This window comes from Harmonia axyridis, chromosome 1 (genome assembly GCF_914767665.1).
Source record: "Harmonia axyridis chromosome 1, icHarAxyr1.1, whole genome shotgun sequence".
Classification (NCBI taxonomy): Eukaryota; Metazoa; Arthropoda; class Insecta; order Coleoptera; family Coccinellidae; genus Harmonia; species Harmonia axyridis.
In genome coordinates, this window is record NC_059501.1 from 54,981,234 (window position 1) to 55,005,284 (window position 24,051).

The 24,051-nt window shown below is 34.8% G+C and overlaps 1 protein-coding gene across 1 annotated transcript in view; it reads left to right on the forward strand.

Annotated features, from left to right (window-relative positions):
- The first annotated feature begins 1,192 nt into the window (after positions 1 to 1,192).
- LOC123689028 (dynein light chain Tctex-type protein 2B) overlaps positions 1,193 to 24,051 on the forward strand; it is a 33,920-nt gene continuing 11,061 nt past the window's right edge. Inside the window, exons 1-4 of the mRNA XM_045627821.1 lie at positions 1,193 to 1,845; positions 7,860 to 7,947; positions 9,589 to 9,613; positions 10,995 to 11,096. Of these exons, the coding sequence (XP_045483777.1) occupies positions 1,701 to 1,845; positions 7,860 to 7,947; positions 9,589 to 9,613; positions 10,995 to 11,096 (360 nt within the window). The 5' untranslated portion in view covers positions 1,193 to 1,700. The remainder of the gene's footprint in view (positions 1,846 to 7,859; positions 7,948 to 9,588; positions 9,614 to 10,994; positions 11,097 to 24,051) is intronic.

The window sequence follows — 24,051 nt, forward strand, 5'->3', positions numbered from 1 at the left end:
CGCGCCTCAGGGTTCAGTACTGGGTCCCATTCTGTTCCTTGTATAATTTCGGATCTGCCGGCATCTATGAGTTCTCAGTGTTGTTCATACGCGGACGATACAAAGCTGTTCAATTATCCAACCCATCGTTCTGTCCTACAGGAAGATCTCAACACCCTGGCGAGGTGGTGTGATGACTGGCTGCTTCCATTAAATGTTCAAAAGTGTAAGGTGTTACATTTAGGAAAGAAGAATCCAAGACTTTCTTATTATGTTGAGGGGCAGCTGATTGAAAATGTATTCGCTCACAACGATCTGGGACCGTATTCTCGACAAGTGATCTTTCAAAACGTATACGTACTTACAGTGCTCTGAACACTGAATGAACGTATACGTTTTGAAAGATCACTTGTCGAGAATACGGTCCCTGGGTGTGATTGTGACGGGGGATCTGTCATGGAGTCAGCATATAGCACACTGCACGAGCAGAGCAAGAAAGCTTCTCTATCTCTTCGGGACTATGACTGCAGCGCAATTGTAAGAGACATACATTCGTCCAGTTCTGGAGTTCGCCGGTCCTGTCTGGTATCCCTGCCTCATCAGGGATGCTACTTTACTAGAATCGGTTCAGCGGAGGGCCACCCGAATACCATATGACTTTGTGCGTCCAGACTATGAAAGTAGGTTAGCCCTAATGAATATCCCCAGGTTCAAGTTGAGGAGGTTGAGGGGCGATCTCATAATAACTTATAGATCGCTACATAGTCTCTTCGGTTGTGACCTCAGTCATCTTTTTATGCTCAACTCAAATAATCTTAGAGGACATACGTTCAAACTCTCACATGAGAGATTCTTTACCACCACCAGGTATAGTACTTCATCTCCAACAGAGTATTCGAGGTTCGGAACAGATTGCCGACCGAGATAGTTTGTGCGCCTAGTGTGAACAGTTTCAAGAACAAACTTGACTTGTGGGCCTCACAGAATGCACTGTGTTTGTGAAATTGAATTCTTTTTTTTTGTGATCTTTTCTCATTCAATAGCACGAATTTTGTTTTCATCCCTTTCTTCTTTTAATATTTTTTCAATATTTTTGTAATCTTGTAATTTGTGACAACATCACTTATTTTAACATATTTTAGAGTTTACAGGCTAAGCCGCAACTCTGTATCACGTTATAATAATAATAATAATAAAATCGACTCAATAAATCTACATACCTAGGATCTGTGTTGAATGAATGAGGCCACTAGCAGAAAATAAGCTTTCTAATAGAAAAGGCGACAGCAGTATTTTCCAGGAGATCATCTATATTTTAAGAGCTATTCCTCGACCATGACAACTAGAGTGCCTCTGCTTCGATGTGGCTATACAAGTGGATCCCTAGATTTCATGGGTGGATCATAAAACGAACGAACGAGGAAATTCTTCGTTTGAAGAATAAATCCACGATAATACCTAATACCTACACGGCCTGGACCGAAGGAGAATTTCATGGCTGAAAAACCTAAGGACCTGGTTTTCTACAGCGACCACATCACTTTTCACATCGGCAGTCGACAAGATCAAAACAGCAAGGATTGTTGCCAACATTCGGACTGGATAGGCAATGAAAGAAGAAGATCATGGATAAAATAGCAGCTCGACTTTCTTTATGATTATGTCATTCATTATTGACATTTGTACTATTAATCACATGCTTGTAAGATTAATTTGATATTATGGCTGAAGAAAAACCCCCAGAAGCAGCTCCACCACCAGAATCTAGTGAGCAAGCTCCTGTTGATACAACACCTGCAGCTGCACCTACTGACACGAGTGTTCAGGATCATGTTCAACCACTCAAAGGCGATGATCAGGAAAAACGTAAGGGTTTATTTTTACTCACCAAAACATGAACTTTGCAGATTGTTTTGTCTCTTATGAGTGACATACTCCCTCTGATTTAAAACAATAAACAAAAGTTGATTGAATAATTCTCTTACTTTTCCAAAATTCAGCAGGATTGTGCCCTTTTTTATACCACCATGTGCATTTGAAAAACGGAAGAGACAAGTGCTCGGAAATTCCCATTTCCCCAACGAGTAATAAGGTCTTCTTCATCTTCTTCTCTTGGTGCCTACCCATTTTGAATATTGGCTAATATGATGGCGACACGGACCTTATCAATTGCTGCCCGAAAAAGCACAGTGGGTGTTTGGTTGAACGAACCACGATATTCTTCGTCGTCCAATGCTTATTTTTCTCTGTATTTTTCTCTGGAGTATAAGTTGTAGGAAGTGGATACCTGCTCGGTTCTCATAACATGACCAAGGTATTCAAGTTTCAGTTTTTTCACCTGGTACAAGATTTATTTCTCCTTGTTGAATTTCCTGAGAATTACTTCATTGGTGATGTGGTCCACCCATGAGATCTTCAGAATACAAGGGAAGAACCATATTTCAAACACCTCTAATTTCCTGCATGACGCTTCTGTTAGTATTCTTGCTTCGAGACCATACGGCAACTAAATATTTTGGTTTTTATACTCATTTTTTATTACTCATGAAAAGTTTTTTCATCTAAGGGAAGAAATTTCGGGCTTCCTCGCTTCAACACTTCTTCTCAATTCAGTTATCCCACTCTTCATTGATGTTTGTTCCCAAATACGTAACTGGTTGCTCTCTGTACAGTGCATCCCATTTTGGGTGAGACAGCCAGGTTTCTCACTAGTTATTTAAGATAGAGCCTTGCGGTTTTCACGTTCCTGTCCTACTTTTTCGTGAAACTCAAGTTGGGCTAATCAGATTTTGCATAACTGTTTTCGTTCAAGAGATACAGGGTGATTTTGGAAATTGATACTTTTCGGATCCCTCCTTTATCTCCGAGGTTATTAGAAATAATGCTGAGGTAAAAACTAGGTATGAATCAGAATTTTGCGTAGAATCCAGTGGCGTACTCAATTTTTTTTTTCGGGGTATGGTTTTGAAGATTCAACACAAAATTATATTTTTTTTTAATGAAACACCCTATATATCATTACCTCGTTGAATTCGTTATTTTTTTTCCTTCAAAATGATATATGATACTATAGAGGTAGGATGGTCAGAAATGTTAAAAAAAACACTAAAACATCAAATAATGATGATTTTTTGTTAATGAGCAATGGATTTTCCATAGTGTTTTTTTAACATTTCTGACCATCCTACCTATATAGTATCATACATCATTTTGAAGGGAAAAAAATAACGAATTCAACGAAGTAATGATATATAGCGTGTTCCATTAAAAAAAATATAGGTTTGTGTTGAATCTTCAAAACCATACCCTGAAAAAAAAAATTGAGTACGCTACTGGATTCTACGCAGAATTCTGATTCAGACGTAGTTTTTACGTCAGCATTATTTCTAATAACTTCGGAGATAAAGGAGGGGCCCGAAAATTATCAATTTCCAAAATCACCCTGTATCTCTTGAACGGAAACAGTTATTGAAAGTCTGATTAGACCAACTTTAGTTTCACGAAAAAGTAGGGAACGTGAAAACCGCAAGGCTCTATCTTAAATAACAAGCGAGAAACCTGGCAGTCTCACCCAAAATGGGATGCACTGTACAATCCTGTTGTGGACTTTCAGTCGAGCGGTTAGTTGTTTATTTTTTGATAGTATTTTGAATTTCTTCTTTTTCAAGTTTAGATGTTGTCCATATTTTGCACTCACTTTTGTCCATCAACCTCTGCATGTTAACGTCTCTGGCACGTTGAATTAAAACTTGTACTAAACAGTGCTTAAGGCATTACGAAAGCCGAACTGCCCTATTTGATCACAAGTTTCATATATTCTTCTGTGGATGATTTTCAGGAAAAGCTTGAGAGCATGACTGACAAGACTGATAACTTGCAACTCTTTGCGTTTGACTTCTTTGGAAGAGTTGCAAAAGTGGTTTTGAGCCTTTGGTATTACTCCAGAGAAATAAATCTCATTGAGAACATTTTATATCCTCCTTTTCTTTTATTAGTTTTAAGAAGTCCCTGGACTTGGAGCTTTCCCATTTTTCTTTATGGTACTTATAACTTCTTCCACAGTTATCGGAAGAAAATTCTCACTAGTGTGTGGCCGAAAGAAGATATTCTTCAACTGATGCACTGCGAAAAACCAAATTGTGTCTTCAGGTTCTGACAGAAACATAAATCCCATCAAATTTGTATGAAAAAACCAAAAGGTCGCAAAGCAATAGCTTCAGGCGTTCTGGAGTTATGGCCGAAAGAAGATATTCTTCAACTGATGCACTGAAAAACTAAATTGTGTCTTCTTTCGGTCATAACTCCAGAACGCCTGAAGCTATTGCTTTGCGACCTTTTGGTTTTTTCATACAAATTTGATGGGATTTATGTTTCTGTCAGAACCTGAAGACACAATTTGGTTTTTCGCAGTGCATCAGTTGAAGAATATCTTCTTTCGGCCATAACTTCAGAACGCCTGAAATTATCGCTTTGCGGCCTTCAGGTTTTTACATGCAAATTTGATGGAATTTTTGTTTCTGTTAAGAAAATCTTATCATTACATTTGAAATTTCGGAGTAAAATGAACAAAACAATGAACTTCTGACTTAGCGCCCCCTATCGAAAGCAGCAAAAACAAATTCATCATAAGTATTTTTTGTCTTCAATTGACAAGACATTATCTTCCAGACGAGATCTAATTTGCTCAAAAATGTTGAGCCAAACTAAAGTTACAGGCGTTTCAATCAGTCAGATTTCTCCCTCTCACCCACCCTTATTTGATGTCGTAAAATCGAAAGTGACAATTTGAAAAGATAAAGAATTTTCCAAGGATTACAGTGATGATATTTTTTCTTCAACTTCATATGAAACATTTTCGAGGAAAATTCATTTTTCTACTCGACGGTAGCTATTACGCCCCCTACCGGTAGAGGTATGAACTTCAAAACAATTTCCAGTGTGTTCTCTTGTTCACTTTAGTGGTAAAATTTTTCACCACAAGTCTCTACGATGAGTGGATCCTGAGATATAGCCGCTTACCTCGCTTATTTGCCCACCCTGTACAGGGTGTCCAGGAAAATGTGGGAAATCTCTCGGATTCAGATAAAACTTAAAAAAATAAGATGACAAGTTCCCATCATTTTTTTCCTAACGGCCCTCCCTACGGAGATAGGGCCTCCTAAATGAAGTCACTGGAAATCCATTTTACTGAAATAAATTTCATAGTACTTAATATAATTTAAAGAATATTTGATATGATGAACGGTAGTAAGGACCTTTTAGATTACTGCCCTTGAATTTAAATTAGCTCTTTCGAAAACCCATATATACCAGTTGAAAAAATTGTCAGGTCTAGAATAAAAGGAAGGGCAAAAGCCTCACCCAAAAAATTGGCAGATTCCGAAGCGCTACAACTCCGACAACATTGTCTTTAGAACTTGAGTTAGATCTGATGAATTTGAAAAACCTTCTACGAGTGTCATCACAGTCTCTTCAATTGCTTCAATAATACAAATCAAATAATTTGACACCTTTGTGTCTAATCCTTCACAATAATATATCTATATGATATATTTAGTTTATTTTTGTCTTGGAATATATTCCAATTCTAAAAATGACAAATTTAATAATCAACCAAACGAAAATTCAAAATTACTGAAAGTGTATCAATTAAGTATACGGTTAACTAATTAAACAACTACATCAACATAAAGACAGACGTACGTTTCGGAATTTTTGTATTTAATAATACAATTTTTCCTCATCAGTGTCTTATAGTTCAACGAAAATTATTAAATTTGCAAACTCACCACGTGTACAGTGCATCCCATTTTGGGTGTGACAGCCAGGTTTCTCGCTTGTTATTTAAGATAGAGCCTTGCGGTTTTCACGTTCCTGTCCTTCTTTTTCGTGAAACTCAAGTTGGTCTAATCAGATTTTGCACAACAGTTTCCGTTTAAGGGATACAGGGTGATTTTGGAAATTGATACTTTTCGGACACCTCCTATATCTCCGAAGTTATTAGAAATAATGCTGAGGTAAAAACTACGTCTGAATCAGAATTCTGCGTAGAATCCAGTGGCGTACTCAATATTTTTTTTCGGGGTATGGTTTCGAAGATTCAACACAAACTTATGTTTTTTTTAATGGAACACCATGTGTATCATCACTTCGTTGAATTCGTTATTTTTTTCCCTTCAAAATGATATATGATACTATATAGGTAGAATGGTCAGAAATGTTAAAAAAACACTAAAACATCAAATAATGATGATTTTTTGTTAATGGGCAATGGATTTCCCATAGAAAAGAAGAATCAATAATGATAACAATAATTTATAGCGATGACAGCTAGATCAGATGGGTTTTTTCCCTCCAATGCCTACTTGATAAAACAATGCTCCCAAATGCATAGTAGCCATAATAACAACAAGGATGTTTGTGTCATCAATGACCTACTACTTTTAAAAATCGAAAGTAATAATCTTCTTATTGAAACATAGAAAATTCATGGCCCATTCACAAAAAATCATCATTATTTGACGTTTTAGTGTTTTTTTAACATTTCTGAACATCCTACCTACATAGTATCATACATCATTTTGAAGGGAAAAAAATAACGAACTCAACGAAGTTATGATATATAGGGTGTTCCATTAAAAAAAACATAGGTTTGTGTTGAATCTTCAAAACCATACCCCGAAAAAAAATATTGAGTACGCCACTGTATTCTACGCAGAATTCTGATTCAGACGTAGTTTTCAGCTCAGCATTATTTCTAATAATTTCAGAGATAAAGGAGGGGTCCGAAAAGTATCAATTTCCAAAATCACCCTGTATCTTTTGAACGGAAAAATTTATGCAGAATCTGATTAGACCAACTTGAGTTTCACGAAAAAGTAGGACAGGAACGTGAAAACCGCAAGGCTCTATCTCAAATAACAAGCGAGAAACCTGGCTGTCTCACCCAAAATGGGATGCACTGTACAATACTCCATCAAAACTGCAAGCTAGAAACTACAGACTAACTAAACGCACCAGTTACTCTAGTTAGGATTCATAGAGAAAACCATTACTGAAGGTAGTCATAGATTTCTATCTTGTTATTTTTATGAAGTACATATACAAATCGACATTTATCATTGAATAAACAATTTCAGGAATTTTAAATTTATCAATTGGTTGGTAATGACTCTTTAATCAATAATGCTTCAATAATGTTGCCACCTAGATTTCTTGGTACTTATTATATAGAGAATACGTCGTCAATCTCTTGAGGGAATAAACTTTGGGGTTATATGAAGAGCAAGATATCCAGGACTATGTTCTCAGGGCCATGCATTGAATTTATTGTTCGCAACAGTATCGCTGATGTAGGAACCGAGGTAGGAATGAATTACACCATGGCTGATTATTTTTCACTGTCGAATCTGAATAACGTATAGGTACTCTGGGATGCAATCCATGTTGCTGGGAATACCAGAGGGTGCAGCCACGATTCAGCAATGAGTTAGAAAGTGGTTCAGTTGAAGCGTATAAAGTTTGGAGTGGAGAGATTTGACATTCTATTGTTGACCAGGAGTTGAAGCGCATAAAATTGGGTGGGTCGATTGGACTGTCTACTTAATCGACGCCGAGTTTTTTCGTTGATGTTTAAGTTTCACTGATACTATGTTTGTCATTCTGCCGACATCCTTCATGTCGATGTCCTTCTCCCCAAAATTACCTACGTCTAGATAGTAATTCCTGACGCAGGGACCTCAGATCAGACATTTTTTGAGATGTTTTATCGTCGGAAATTGAAAATTTTTCTCCATTTTGTTTACGGTCAAGTAACTTCATATTGCGAATGATTCTGGATGATTTATATTATTCTAGTGATGATTTATATTATTTTTCAGCTCAACAACCTGAAGCAAAACAAGAAACACTAGAATTGGCTGGAAGGAAAAAGAGTATAGAAGAAAAAAGAAAAGAATCAATACAGGAGTAAGTATATGGAACATGTAGGAGGTCAATTTTATCACGAGGTAGGGTGTATCAATTTATTCGGTAGTATTTAATACCTTCATTTTTTAATGATAATACATCCATATTCCATATTGCGTTGATAATTTGAAAACAAAATCTTAAATTCATTCTTATACCGACACTATAACCATCACCAAATTAAATCGAATGACGTTCAAGTTCTGTTCAAAAATTCTAGAACTTGATTATGAGGAGGGTATCGTACTGACTCTCTTTTGTAATCCACAAACAATTTTGGAAAATACATTCTGAAAGATATTCTACATTATCTCAGCGTATACTACTGCTCCAGTAGAACAGTGCAACAATCAAAATATCGGCGTGATACGATATGGAATATCAGAGTGTTATACTTCAATGGCGAAGTGAGGATGGTGAGGATGGGTAGATAAATTTAAATTAAATGTTCGAATAATACACCTTGTTGAGCCAAATCTATCATGAAGAATTTCATATCTGGGAGCAAATCCGGCATTGTTGTTAATCTGGCACAAAGATAGATTATTTTGAATCTTGATTCGTTAATATTCGTCGCTTCATCAATTTATTGCCCATAAACCAAATTTTTAGATGATGCCGAATTAAAAATCATCCAAATTAATTGGTACTTGTCGAACTGACCCCATGGGGACAGTTCGATAACTAGCAATTAATTTAGATGATGACTGGTTCAAAGAGAGGACGGCTGTCCAAGTCACAACGTGAGAATAGCCACACAATATCTCAGGACGACTTTCTCGGACCATGACATTTCTACGATCGGCTCACAAGATCACCAGATTTATATCCGAATGATTTTTTTAAGGAGTATTTGAAAAATTTGGTAAATGGGCCAGAAATAGATAGAGCACCGAATATTAATGAAAAAGGGTTAAAAAATCCCAACTTTGTACCAAAATAACAAATATGCAGAATTTACTCAGAGATATAAGATTACTTCTTCATAATAGATGTGGTTGCTTTTTGGCTCAACACGATGGATTTGTTTGATTTGAATTAGTCGGCCCTGGATTCAGCATTTCGTATTCTACTATCAAGCGCAGGCTGCTAGCGTAACCAACCTCCCTTCGCTATGGAATCCATGGTATTCTCTAGAACAACATTGAATATCCTATATTTTTAATGTTTTTTCCAAACCTATATCTGATAGCATCCAGAGTCGTCCGATATTGCACTAGATCCATTCTGAGGAAACACATTAAAACATTGACTTCTCATGAACTCGTTAATTTCCATTATGCCCAAAGATGAACAGAAAACAACACTCGAAAATTACCATATTACTTAAAGATTTTTGACTTATCATAATCATGAAATAATTAATATTTAATAATTGATAAAATAACTATAGATGCATTTAATATAAAGAAGTAACTACAAAAATATTCTAAGATAAACCAGTATAAATGAGATGAATGTTGGTTATGATATGTATGTTAATATGTGAATATTTGATTTGATAAATTTGATTTTACCAGACTTCTCAAAGAGGAACATGGTTCCTCTTTCTGTCTGTATAATTTAATTTGATAAATTCGCAATTGTTTTCTATTTTCATATTTTGCAATGTTTTATTAAACATAAAAAATATTCTTTCAGGCGAAGAAGGAGTACATTGAAAGAAGTGAGTATAGTATTTTATAACTAAATACAGTTTTGTTTTATTACAACCTACTCAGCTGGTTGTAAGTGAGATTTTTAACCACGATTACTTTCGAGTATTTTTGTTCGGATTCCCAGGAGGTATCACGTCATTACATTTAGACGTGGTCGCAAAAAAGGCAGGATTCACTTTTTGGCGAGTCTTCTCTAGCCGTCCCTAATGATTATGGTGTTCCGTCATAAGATCACTGGTGGATTCATCGGTTAGGTAATCCAGCGATCTCTGCCTAAGATACCCTCTCACATATTGGGAAGGTGACTCTGCTGCAACACGGTGGTTTCCATAAACCCGCCGGGGTCGCAGTGAAGTATGGCTCGACGCCCATAACGCCACCCCTCGGGCAAACAGAGTTACTACAACTCTGATTCTTCAAACGGCTTCTACTTTGCCTTGAAAGTATTTGGTTGCTAATCGGGGAGCTTTCGACCTGCGAGCTTCGACCATGATAGCAGTATCTTCAGTGATTAGGCCATCTTCGACTCTGAGACTACATTGATAAGCAGAATTGTCGCATTCGGCTCACAAAATCCAAGAATGATTGTTGAAAATAATGCCATCCTCAACTTGTCACTGTTTGGTGCGGTTTTTGGGCTGTTTGTGTGATTGAACCTTAGATACTCATTCTAAAATGGGGCTGGTGCAACTGCAATGATGATTAGAATGCTCTAACAAACTATGATTAATGATTTTTCAAAGCAGGACTTTGAATTATTGGCGTGATATTGATGATGGACTATGTTGGTCGTTGGATAGTTATTTGAGCTGTTTCCATCATATGTTTCCATGCACATATTAACGAAAAACTGTTATTGGAACCCATTTAAAAATGGTAATGGTAGTCGAAAGAATTGACATCTCTCAGAAGAACTACGAGTATCGAAGTTTCAACTTAAATTTTACGACAAAATAGCGAGTTGTTGAGATGCAACAATATCTGTGAATTAGATTTCACCGGTTTATAAATGGTAATGGTGTTTGGAAAAATTGTAATCTGTCAGAAGAACTATCAAAGTTTTAACTGGAATTTTACCACAAAATAGCGAGTTATTGAGATGCGACAATATCTGAATCAATATTAATAGATTTCACCGGCTTTAATTGGAGGAATACGTACCTAACACCTCAAAAACTTCCTACCTCTCTTCCGCAGGCCATATATTACAAGACAATCACATTTATATCGAAACTAATAAAAAATTCTCAAAATCTAGGAAACTCGGCAGGAAAAATAGATTTTGGAAATATTATTTCTATGTACTTCCATGTTACCAATTTTATCTCATTTAATGATTTTATATTATCAACATTCTGAGAGAGTTCCTAATCAACTATTTTTTTACAGAGATCTGAATCTTTGAACAGCAGGGCCAAGTTGGTTCTTGGAAGTATAATTTCAATCAAAAAATCTGATACGGTTGGAGATTTGGGAGGAGAAAAGGGTAAAGTAAGTATTTCTCCTCTCTTCTATAAAGAAATAATGTAAATAATTCCTGAGCATTTGAATGAAAACTTTTGATTTAGGTAATTATATAATTTATTTAATATTTCGAAAACGTTTTTCTGAAACGGAAATAGATCGTTATACTGAAGTGGAAAAAAGAATAAATTATGTTGAATAAACTGTCGAAAGTGAGACTGGAAATCGAATTATCAGGTTATGTTACCGTTACTATAAGAATAACTGCAAAGTACGAATAACCTTAAATCAACGGCAGAAAAAAAAATCACTTAGAAACCTCAATGAAACATATTTCCAAACGATATTTTTAGTTTAGTCAATGACCTACATTTTTTCTGGTTGCCTATCAGTGTTGATTAAATTTTGGTTTCAGAATAATTTTCGCGATACCGTTGGCCAGTTTATTATCTATGAATATACAGGTTAGGACCATACTGTCGGAAATATAGGATATTCAACGTTATTCCAAAGAATACTCATGGTACAGTGAAATAGTGCAATAATCAAAACATCAACATGGTACGATATCTAATGAACAATGCTCTGTTTCAATGGCGAAGTAGGGAGGGTCACACTTGCGTGCTGCGTTGCGGCTTAATAGTAGAATAAGTCGCTATCTAATCATAGGATACGTTTTAAAACCATATCGGTTGAACATAAATACGACAATTGTTTTTTCATTGTATGCTAGAAATTTTTTACGATAATGAATGACATAATTTCCTTCGTGAAAATGAGTACTTATTTAATTTTTTCGCCTAACTGGTTTCAAAATAAAATAAATTCTACGAAAGTCAGAAACAAAAACAAATTCTGACAAATAATAATAATATAATAAACTCTTTATTCTTAAAAATAATGAATAATGAATGAACTCTTTATTATTAAAAAAAAAAATGCGGTATCGATTTTCGACAAATTTAAATCAAATGTTCAAATAATACACCTTGTTGAGCCAAAGAGTAGCGAAATTTATTACGAAGAGATAATCTCATATCTCTGATCAGAATCAGTATAGTTGCTATTTGGGCACAAAGTTTGATTATTTCGATTATTTATCGCTCTATAAGTTTCTCGCTATAAATCAAATTTTTCAGATAACCCCAAAAAAACATCATTAGGTGATCAATCTGGTAGTTATTTGATCATGCCATTCTGAAAAAGTCGTCCTGAGTGCGACTACTCTTACGTTGTAATTTGGACAGCCATTCTGTTGAAACCAAACATCATCTAAAATAATCATTGGTAGTTGTCGAAATATCAGAATAATTTTAAATAATTTGAATAAAATAATTAACGAATTTAAATTCGTTGGAATTGAAAAAATCATTTAATTAATTTTTCCAGGTATCCAGATTTCTCGGAAAAAGTAGATAATGCCACTCCCATTATTTGCCGCCCTCTAGAACGGGTGATTTCAGATTTTCCTGCTCAGTTTTGACTTCATAAAAAGTTTGAATATTTTGTTTTTTTCTTTAAGGTTATGGAATAAAACAATCAGACGAGGATAAGCGATTATTTTAAATTTGAATGCGCCCACGCCTTACACTAATTAATTTCTTATAAAAAATATTATAATATTTATTTATTTTTATATATTTCATTTATTATTAATATTTTATTATTAATACTAGCTGACCCGGCGAACTTCGTACCGCCCTATAATCAAGAAATATCTGTTACCTTTTTATCTGAATTAAGTTAATTTCTTTATTAAGTATTGCTGTTGGAATATTAATAAATCAAAATTATTCCAAAAACAAAATGTTTATTATTCTTATGCTTTATGATGCACAATATTCTTAGTTTTATTTTCTGGCGCGTATATAAATAGTGTTGTTGGTATTCCGAAACTGGAACAAGCGACATATAACTGGCCATGTGAAAAACATGAATTTTCGAGATTTCATTTTTAAACTTAAATGCCTTGCAATATTGAAAAACAACGTTCATTGGTCCAATAGCAACGATATGCAGTGTACTGTAGTCAATTTCTTTGTTATAATTAAATGCAGCTCTATAGGGGTTAAACGCAACACTTCTATTTTTGTTGGTTCCGGTTCCATCGATTCCATTCAACTTCATTCCGCGTTTCACGTTGCTCATCAGTTTGACTTGCTCTTGTATTTCTTTGACTTGCAGCATTACGGGTTCTGTGACTTGAAATTGTACGTCTAATTGCCGGCATTTTCAGAAACAAAAATTCAACTGAAAATAAAAAAAAAACTATAGTACCTATTCTTTTGTAAGGGTATGAAAATGGTCTATCAACTTTCCAACACTATTAATTTGACTAACCTTGTTGAACAAACACTTCTGAAAAAAACACACACTACAAATTATCCTGTAAAAACCAATGTGAAAAATACACTAAGATACCTACATAACTGTAGGTATCTTGTTAATATAACTCCGACCACATACCAACTCCGACCGATATTCATGCATTCATTTTTTCTCGCTTGTTGGGCTCAACCTTTGGTTATGTACCCAGTCACAAATTTGTTGGGTTTCTCCTAATTTTCCCACATGTATCAAGATGTTCAAGATGTCAGAGAATACAGACGTCGTGATTAACGAGTTGAATAAACTTCGTAAAAATGATTTGATTGATTTGTTGGTCAGTGCTACTTTGCCGGACCATGTTACAAATGATGCGTTGTTGTCTTTTCGTAAAAAATTCAGCGAAAAAAGTAATCATAGTGATCTCATTTGTTTGGGTTCGGAGGGAATCCGTGATATAAATATTGAAAATGGAAAAAACTCTACAGAGATTTTACAAATTGAAGTTAAATATTTGAGAGAACTTCTAACACAAAAAGATTCAATTATCGCAAACCAGGCCATAGCAATTGAATCGTTGAAGAATCAAAATAATTTATTGATGAAAGATCAGCATAAAAATAATGCTTCACCGGCGCCAATAATCAACACAAGCCAACGAAATTTCCAACAAAAAAGTGCAAATGTTTCCATCAAAAATGCACAAAAACCTGTCAAGGAGAAGATTATTGTCACTGAAAAATCTCATATGAGCGGTGTAACGAGAGATCTCGGTAAACACGTGAGTACAAAAATGCCATCTGCCAAAGATACGAAAAATATTTCACCGATGACAGCGGTTGATTCATCTGAGAATACCAAACAATCACATTCAAAAGTAAATGAGTGGACGGAAGTTAAATATAGAAGGCCGAAACAAAAATTTAATCGTCCATTAGTAGTCGGTGATTTCTCTGGATCATCAAAAGTGGAGGGAATTGAGAAGATGAAATTTCTTCATGTCTCTAATTTAAAACCGGACACTAAGGCGGAGGATTTGTTGTCATTTTTGAATAAAAACTTTTCAAATAAAGTGAAATGCGAATCATTAAAATCTCGGTTTCCGGATAGTTACTCCTCTTTCAAGGTCACAATTCCAGCGAGTGAATACGAAAAGGCCCTTATAGCATCAAATTGGCCAAATCGTGCAAGTGTGCGTTATTTTTTTCAACGCAGACCGACCAAACCACCGGGTTAGTAGCCAATAATGATAGTTTGTTAAATTCTAGTAGCCTAAAAATTGTACAATTGAATATTCAGAGTATTTCGAACAAGATTAATAGTCTTCAAGTTTTCTTGGCGGAAGAACAGCCTGATATCCTGAGTATCGTTGAACATTGGTGTGTAGAGGAGAATATCAAACTGATGATTCTCCCAGGATACGTACAAGTCGCGTACTTTTGCCGTCTTTCACACAGAAACGGAGGCACGGCAGTATATGTTAAAAATGGATTGAAAGCATCGGATTTTAATGTGTCCAATTTATCTGAAGAAATGAATTGTGAGATATGTGGAGTAAAAATTATAGCCAATAACCTCAAATTAGGGGTTTTTAGTATATACAGGTCACCAATGAATGATATTCTCCCATTCCTTGATAAACTCACGTATGTCTTACAACAGTGCATTCATAGAGTGGATTCAATGTTCTTGTGTGGAGACTTTAACATTGACATCAATAAAATTGATTCAAAAACGAAAAATCTTTTTGTTGATTTTCTAAATTGTTTCGATTTTAAAATTACATGCTTTGAACCGACTAGAGTGTTCACCGATATTTCTGGTAGAACATCTAGTTCATTTATAGATTATATATTGACAAATACTGATCTGAAATCCTGTAAAACGCGGGTTTTCGAGGCAAATCTTGCCGATCATAAAGTAATTTCGCTTGATTACTATTACGTATCAGCTGAAAAAAAAGTAGATAAGAAAACACAATATGTAAGGGATATTTCTCAGAATAATTTGAATACATTCAATATGTCAATTCATGATACAATATTTGCGGATATATACGGTGAGTCTGATGTTGATGTTTGTTTTCAGACTTTTGTGAATACCATCAGATACGTTTTTGAGGAATGTTGTCCGCTTAAGCGCGTCTGTGGTGAAAAGGATTATTCAAGAGGTTGGATAACGACTGAAATTAGAGAGAGTAGCCATCATTTGAAAAATCTTTTTTGGTTACATTCCAACTTGAAAAATTTTAATTCCCTGCAATTATATAAATCTGCAAAAAAGGAATATAATCAATTAGTCAATAACACAAAAAGCAATTATTATGCGAAACTAATAGAAAATTCAAGTCAAAAGAATAAAACTGTTTGGAATCTGGTCAACTTAGAAACGGGGAGGACTAAATCAAAGGATTCTGAAATCTCTTTACTTCTGGGGGAAAATTTGTGTACTGATGCAACTTTAATTGCGAAATCTTTTGCTGAATATTTTTCTACTATAACATCAATGAAGCTACATGAATACTTTGGTAAACATCTGTCTCCATCATGTACAACTTCAAAAATGCTGAATTCAAACTTCTTTTTCCATCCTGTTTCGAAGAATGAAGTTATGAATGTAATTAACAAGCTGAACAATAAAAAAAGCACAGGTATAGATTTTATTTCTACAAGACTATTAAAGACTATAAATGAATCCATTTCTGATCATTTTGCTAGTTTAATAAATTTATCTGTATCTACGGGAAGGTTTCCAGATTGTTTAAAGAAAAGTATGGTCACTCCTGTTCATAAAAGAGGTGATCCGCAGGACATTGCAAATTATCGCCCTATATCAGTTCTCACTAACTTTTCGAAGATATTTGAGAAGATTGTGTTCAACAGAATACTCGAGTTTTTGAATAAATTCAATGTAATCACGGATTCTCAACATGGCTTCAGACCGGGACGTTCAACTGAGACAGCGGCATATTCTTTTGTCGAAATTGTCTACAGACGTCTGGATGAGGGTATGTGTGTGGCGGGGTTATTTTTTGATCTGTCTAGAGCTTTTGACTCATTGTGTTTCTCCTTCATGTTGAGTAAGTGTTATAATTTGGGATTCAGGGGTATATTTTTGGATTGGTTGAGAAGTTACATGACTGGTCGAACTGTGAGAGTCAGAGTGAATGGTGCTAGTTCGGATGAATGTGAGGTGGTTCTGGGGGTTCCTCAGGGCTCCGTTCTGGGGCCATTGCTATTTTTACTATTCATAAATGATTTACCGGTCTGTATCGACGCAGACCAAATTACACTATTCGCAGATGATACCTCGATACTTGTCACGGCTCGGAGCCCTGAGGAGCTCACGGAGTCGACCTCATATATAATCAGGTTATTCACTGATTGGTGTAGAATGAATAAGTTAATGGTTAACGTTGAAGAAACTGTTCTTATTCATTTCGGGTTGAAAATTTGGAACAGAGAGCGCATTTCTGTGTTTTGTGGGGACATCTCATTGACATCAAGGGAGTGGACTAAATTTCTGGGAGTCTACATGGACGATGGAATGAGATGGTCTTATCATATTGACATGGTGTGCAAAAAGTTGAATTCTTCCTTTTTCGCTATAAATAAAATAAAAAATTTGTTTCCACTGACGTCTATTCTAGATGTATATTACTCTCTAAGTTATCCTCACATAGCATATAATATTTTGACATGGGGAAGCTCCTCAGATTTAAACAGAGTTCTGATATGTCAGAAGAGAATAATAAGGATGATCTTCAATATACATCCTCGATCCTCCTGTCGACCATATTTCATTGAGAATAAAATCATGACAGTGACTTGTATATATATATTCAAATGCTTACTTCATATGAAGAAAAATTTTAATTCTGCTACAAAATTATCTGATTTTCATTGTTATTCCACAAGGAACACAAATGTTTTAACTCTACCTAGTCATAGAACCTCCCGGTTTGAACGTTCACCGTCCTATCAGAGCATAAAGCTCTTTAATCATTTACCAGACTCTTTCAAAAATGAAAATCAAATGAAATTCAAAATTTTAATAAAAAAATTATTGTTGAATAAATGTTATTACTCGACTGCTGATTATCTTAGCGATGGATCGTTGGAATTGTGGTCTTGTAAAGTTGAGTGATATATACCTTTGTTTTAGTAAATTGTTATATACCTATGTATTAGAAATTGTATTAATTATGACCTGTCCTATACTGTAACAGTCACAAAGGATCAATAAACTTTATTATTATTATTATTATTATTATTATTATTATTATAATTAACACTCGCATTCATCCTTATATTATGTCAACATTCAATTTTTATTTTTTCTCAAAGACTTTAACAACCACTAAACATCCATACCCTCACTGAGATTCGAACCCGGACCTTCGGTGCCGCAGTCGAGGTCTCTGCCGACCACGCCCCGGAGGCGGCTCTGATCGATGTATTTGCAAAGAGCATATAAACATTTTAAACTACGTTTCTTTGTTTCAATGTCAACTACGTGAATTATGCCACTTTCGTATTTTTTTCTTACATAAGAACCTTCTCCTAATAATAACAAATACAACAAAAAAAGCATTAGTGAAATCGGTCCAGCCATTCACGCGTGATGCCGTGACCAAGGGAAAAAGGGATTCATTTTTAAACAGGGTGGCCACTTTTTCAATGGGATTGTATTGGTAACTTTTAAACCATAAGAGTTAGAAGGTCGGTCAAATGGAGAAAAAGTTGCATGCATAGAAGCATTATCAAGCAGTTCAAACAAATCGAAATTATCAGGGCCGGTTATTGAGATATCATAAGAAAAGTAAATTTTGATTTTTCTTTTTTTCCCACTTTATTTCAAATATTATCAAGAAATGTTACAGGAACTTTTTATTCGACAGTAAATTGTTCTCAATTTGACGTAATCAGATTTCGTATCCAACGTTTCGTGCTCTCTGGGCCACCCTCAACCTCATTTTTTTCAATAGGGACCTGTATATTTTATAAAACTTTTCGAAACAACTTTTAACGCTGAATTCAACGATATATCATACAATGTCATTCAAAGTTGATTTTCAGGTGATTTTGACCCTTATCCAAATTTTTTTGGGTCGGATCTGTATTACATTCAGGTACCTTTAGTTTAATTAACAACATGCAATACATTTCGATGAGAAAATCAACTTACTCATTTTGAACTAAATAAAACATATCAGAATCAAATCAAGAAACAAGTAATAATTATTTACATATTTCGATTCATAATAATTAAACGAATTATCATTTAATGAAAGAAAAATCGAATGATTATTTGAAAGTAAATGAAAATGAATGAAGTAAGTGTACGAAATGTCCACTATTTTGTAAAATGCACTTAACGGTTCTGGAACCCATACTTCTTATACATTTGCTTATTTCGTCTTCTTGAACACCTTCCAATACATTCTCAATCTTCTCGCGTGAAATCACTATTGTTGGATTTGTCATTTGTTCCAGAATCGAACTTTATTTTGTATTCGCGTATCTTGACTATTTTATTAACAGCAGTTTTTGATAAATTGCATTCACTACAGATCCGACCCAAAGAAAATTGGATAAGGGTCAAAATCACCTGAAAATCAACTTTGAATGACATTGTATGATATATCGTTGAATTCAGAGTTAAAAGTTATTTCGAAAAGTGTCATAAAATATACAGGTCCGTATTGAAAAACATGAGGTTGAGGGTGGCCCAGTGAGCACGAAACGTTGGATACGAAATCTGATTACGTCAGATTGAGAACAATTCATTGTCGAATAAAAAATTCCTGTAACATTTTTTGATAATATTTGAAATAAAGTGGGAAAAAAAGAAAAATCAAAATGACAGAATTTACTTTATTTATGATTTCTCAATAACCGGCTCTGATAATTTCGATTTGTTTGAACTGCTTGATAATGCTTCTATGCATGCAACTTTTTCTCCATTTGACCAACCTTCTAACTCTTATGGTTTAAAAGTTACCAATACAATCCCATTGAAAAAGTGGCCACCCTGTATATATAGATAGATAATGGAATGTGGTATAAAACCACTTATGTTTCTTGAGAAGGATAAGTTGAAAATGGTGAAATAGAATCGGTTCTCGTATATTTTGAATTCCATTCTGATGAATCACATTCTAATTGGAGAATTGAAAAGGAAAATAATCCAGAAGCCACCCCAAGTAGCAATAAAATTTGGAAAGGTTAAGCAAAGCGAACGCCAACGAGCCTGATCAGTGCATGTGTTTTTTGAGCGTCAAAAATTTGTGAACAGCTCTATGAGGGGATTACGAGTCATCTGGATATTTATGAGTATAAAGCATAATGCGGCACCTTTGATGGTTTTAAATTTCAATTAAATTTGTCGATATTCTTTTCTTTTGTATGACTAAATTGAATCTCATTCGATGAATATCTATACATGTGATATCTGTTGATCAAGCTTGAAATGCCGCCCTTTAATTTTGGCGCCCTAGGCGACCGCCTACCCTGCCTTCCCCCTAGCGATGGACCTTAATTGATTACATACTCAAATAAAGGTACAGCTTTGAATCAACGATTAATTCTTATTCTCATTCATTTACATATAACTAACTACCTTTTTTTAAAATTCCATGACACATGAACTTTTTCATTACAAATAATATATAAATACCTTATTTGTTAATGGGGTTTCTTATTGATTTTCTGCTAAATACACCTACCTTCATCGATTCCTTCTCGTAATACTACGTACCAGTCTCTGGCAAATCGATTTTTATTAACATCATTATTTACATCTGAATACGATAAAGAGCAGTTCGGTAAGATTACGAGATAATGTGTTCTGATCAGAAGAATGAAATTGAGGTAAAGTTCCCTATATTGATGTTTTTCTTATCATAACCAAACTAGCACATTTCACCAGTAGTTTTGAAGTTTTGTACAATCATAGTGTTTCTGTTGTTATTTAAGGTCATCACGTTTTAATTCTCAAACAAAACTTCATATCACTTTCTTATACTTACATGTAAAAATTTCGGGAAATTTCATTATATATTTGATATCGGATTCTCTCAAGAGAAAAGCTGTTTCATACTATTATTATATGCTTTATACCCATCATTGTTAATATTGTACAACTACAGTAGACTCTCGTTAACTCGAACCCCGTGAATTTTCGATAACTCGAATTATTTTCAGTCCCCTTGAAAAAACCTATCCAATTCGAAAAAATAACCATGCTTAACTCGATGCTATTTTACGGTTATATTTCGCCATTTTTACCTCTATAAGTCGAAGATTTACAAAAATCGTCTCTATTACTCGAAGTCAGTATTTCGAAACCTCGCCGTCGTTGAATTTTTTCAATAGAGAATATAATTGAAAAACGCATTCCTAATACAAAGGCGTACAACTTTGCTTCCGCCGTTTTTTCCTTTATTGTAAAAAACTGGTTGTATGGTCCATCGCTGGTTACTATTTTCTTCCATCTTTCGAGCAGCGTACGAATCCCGCGTTGAAAAATCTGCTCATCTTTTGAAGCGATCCACGAATATATCCAATTTTTTACTTCTTCATAGGACTGCAGGTGCTGGCCAGCTAGGCCGTGTGCTATTGATTGAAACAGGTGGTAGTCCGAAAAGCAACGTCTGGAGAATACGGCTGGTGGGGTAGGACTTCCTATTTCAACGTTTCCAATTATGTCTTGACCACTTTCGCAACATGGCTTCGAGCGTTGTCATGCTGTAGAATCATTTTATCATGTCTCTCGTTGTATAGCGTTGTATTGATACTGCCAGTTATTGTTCTATTTGGCACAAACTTATCCTCTTCCCCCGCCATGCTAGTCTTGGATGTCAAAATCACCGTTCTTGAAGCGGTGAAACTACTCTGGGTACGTTCTTTCACTAATAGCGGCCTCACCATAGGTATTTGAGAACATTCGATGCCTCAGTCGCAGATTTTTTCATATTTAGCTGACATGTTTAATTGAGAATAACTTTATGACGCTGACACAAATCGACTAATATGGCGTTATGTTTACAAATACCTAAGCTTATTGTATGACATCTACGATCTATTTACTTTGACTACAGGTGCGTCAAGTTGGTGATCCACTCCCAGAATTTTGGTATCAAATTGTTTCGGGTATTTTGTGCCCATTTTGGGCCAATTTTTGCCGTATAAATAAAATTTTGTGCCCATTCGTTTTTCGAGATATTTCGAGTTTTTCCCGTGAGTCACCAACTTGACGCTGTGACTCATACATGGAAATTTTAAAATTTTTTTATTTGGGTATTTTGCGCCCATTTTGTGCCAATTTTTGCCGTATAAAAAAATTTTTGTCCCATTCAGTTTTCGAGATATTTCGAGTTTTTTCCGTGAGTCACCAACTTGACGCTGTGACTCATACATGGAAATTTTCAAATATTTTTATTTGAGTATTTTGTGCCCATTTTGTGCCAATTTTTGCCGTATAAAAAAAATTTTGTGCCCATTCGGTTCTCGAGATATTTTGAGTTTTCCCTGTCAGTCACTTACTTGTCGGGCGGAAATTTTCTTATTTAGATAAATTGTACTCATTTTGTGGCGTATGGTATGGATTTTGTTCCCCTACAGTTTTAGAAATATTTGTACTTATTCCAGTGTGATACATAAATGTAGCACACTTCATCGACGAGCATTGTATTATAAAGTTATGCTTCGGATAAATCTGCATTTGCTTAACGTCATATGCAAATGCGTATGAATTTGTGTCTCAAATGATATATTTTTGCCTTGCAGTGCATATTTACTAATTTTCGGTTTTATTTGCATATTTTCAAGATAAAATTTGTTTTCAAACCAATAGAAACAAGCCGAATAGAACCGTACGTCGAGAATATATTTGACAAATCCCAACCAACTTTTATGAGCTATTGACTACTAAACCCCTAAGGAAGGGAGTGTTTGGAGAAAATATTTATGCCGATTGCTAATATTACTAACATCTAGTAAGTATTACAAGGGAACACATAATCGATGTTAACTTGGTCAACTTCAAAAATAAAATAGTCGAACAATGGCAGAGCAGATGGAACGAAACTGAAAGTAAATTAAGAGAATTCAACGATGTTCAATATTCTTTAAGACAAAATAAAGACGGTAAAATAAGTCTGACAAACACATGTGCTTTCGATCAACTGATTCAAGGCCTTGCAACAAATGTTTGTATCAACCAAGATGAATTGAACGAGGGAAGATTTTACAAGTGATTTGTGACAGAAAATGTCATTAAACACTTGGTCGAAATGTTGGCGGTAATTCTTCAATTTAACATTTCTTGATTTCACGGAATTTATCACTTTTTTCCATAAAACCAATTATATCTCATTCATTTCAGCATCCTCATCGAATTTGATCATATATTCCGAGAGAGCATTAAATTTGCCTCAATATGAAAAGTCATGAGTCAAGAGTTTTACTGACGAGTGTGGTGAGGTAGTGAATATAAATATTCTGAAAAGAGCGAAATAAGTCGTATCTCTCCAATCGTTTTATGAATGAAAAATTATTGATGAGAATATGTTTTCTTTGCAGTAAAAACTTCTTCATTTAGTAGGCTTTCGAACGGCATATCAAAGTTTAGTTCTAGCTACTTTCCTTCTGCTGTAATATCATGGCTATCGCGATGACAATGAAAAAGACAAAAATACTCAAACTTTCCTTTGCCCTATTTCCGAGCTTCTTTCGATTGGATAGTAAGATAATTCTCATAGAAATTATTAATTTCTACAAACTTAATATTTCATACAATAGAAACAGGTATTTTAAAAGATAACCAAATTTGATTATTGAATACAAAAAAATATGAACGAAACAGATGAAAACATTAAAATAATCGTTCAAAATGTCCTCTCTTCTGTTCAATACATTTTCCACATCTTTTTCTTGTTGAACCCTCCACTCTTCGAAGTTCACTACGTTTTTGATGCATTCGTTCACACAACGAGTGGATTCTTTCAAAAAATCTTCTTGAGTCTGAACGCGAATTTGTACACTTTCTCTTTAAAGTGTTCCACACATAAAAATCTAAAGGGTCAGATCGGGGCTCTTGGGTGGCCATCTCACTGGACCGTATTTTCCGATCCAACTCATTCCAAAATATTGGTTCATTAATTCCGCTACATTCCGACTATTATGGGCCGGGCAGCCATCCATCTGAAACCAAACATTTTGTCTGGTAGGCATTTGGTCTAATATGCCTAGTAGGTTTTCTAAGAAAATATTTTTGAATTCTTCAGAATTAAGACGATCTGGAAGAATTACTGGACCAAAAAGTTCGCCCCTCATCAGTCCCAAACATACGATTAACCTTAATTCATGTTGGAAATGAGTAACAACAGTCGCATGTGGGTTTTCCCTTTTCCATAAATGGCTATTTCGAGTAGCAGGTGGCGGTTGAACTTATTTGATTTAATCATTTTATTCGGTAAAAATAACTAGAAATTAATTCATTTTTTTTATGAAACATTGAGTTCAATATAAATAAGTATTTCCATGTGAATTATTTCAATATCCAATCATAAGCACCTCCGCAATAGAGCAAAGGAAAGTTTGAGTATTTTCGTCTTTTTCATTGTCATCATGTCAGCCATGATATTACAGCAAAA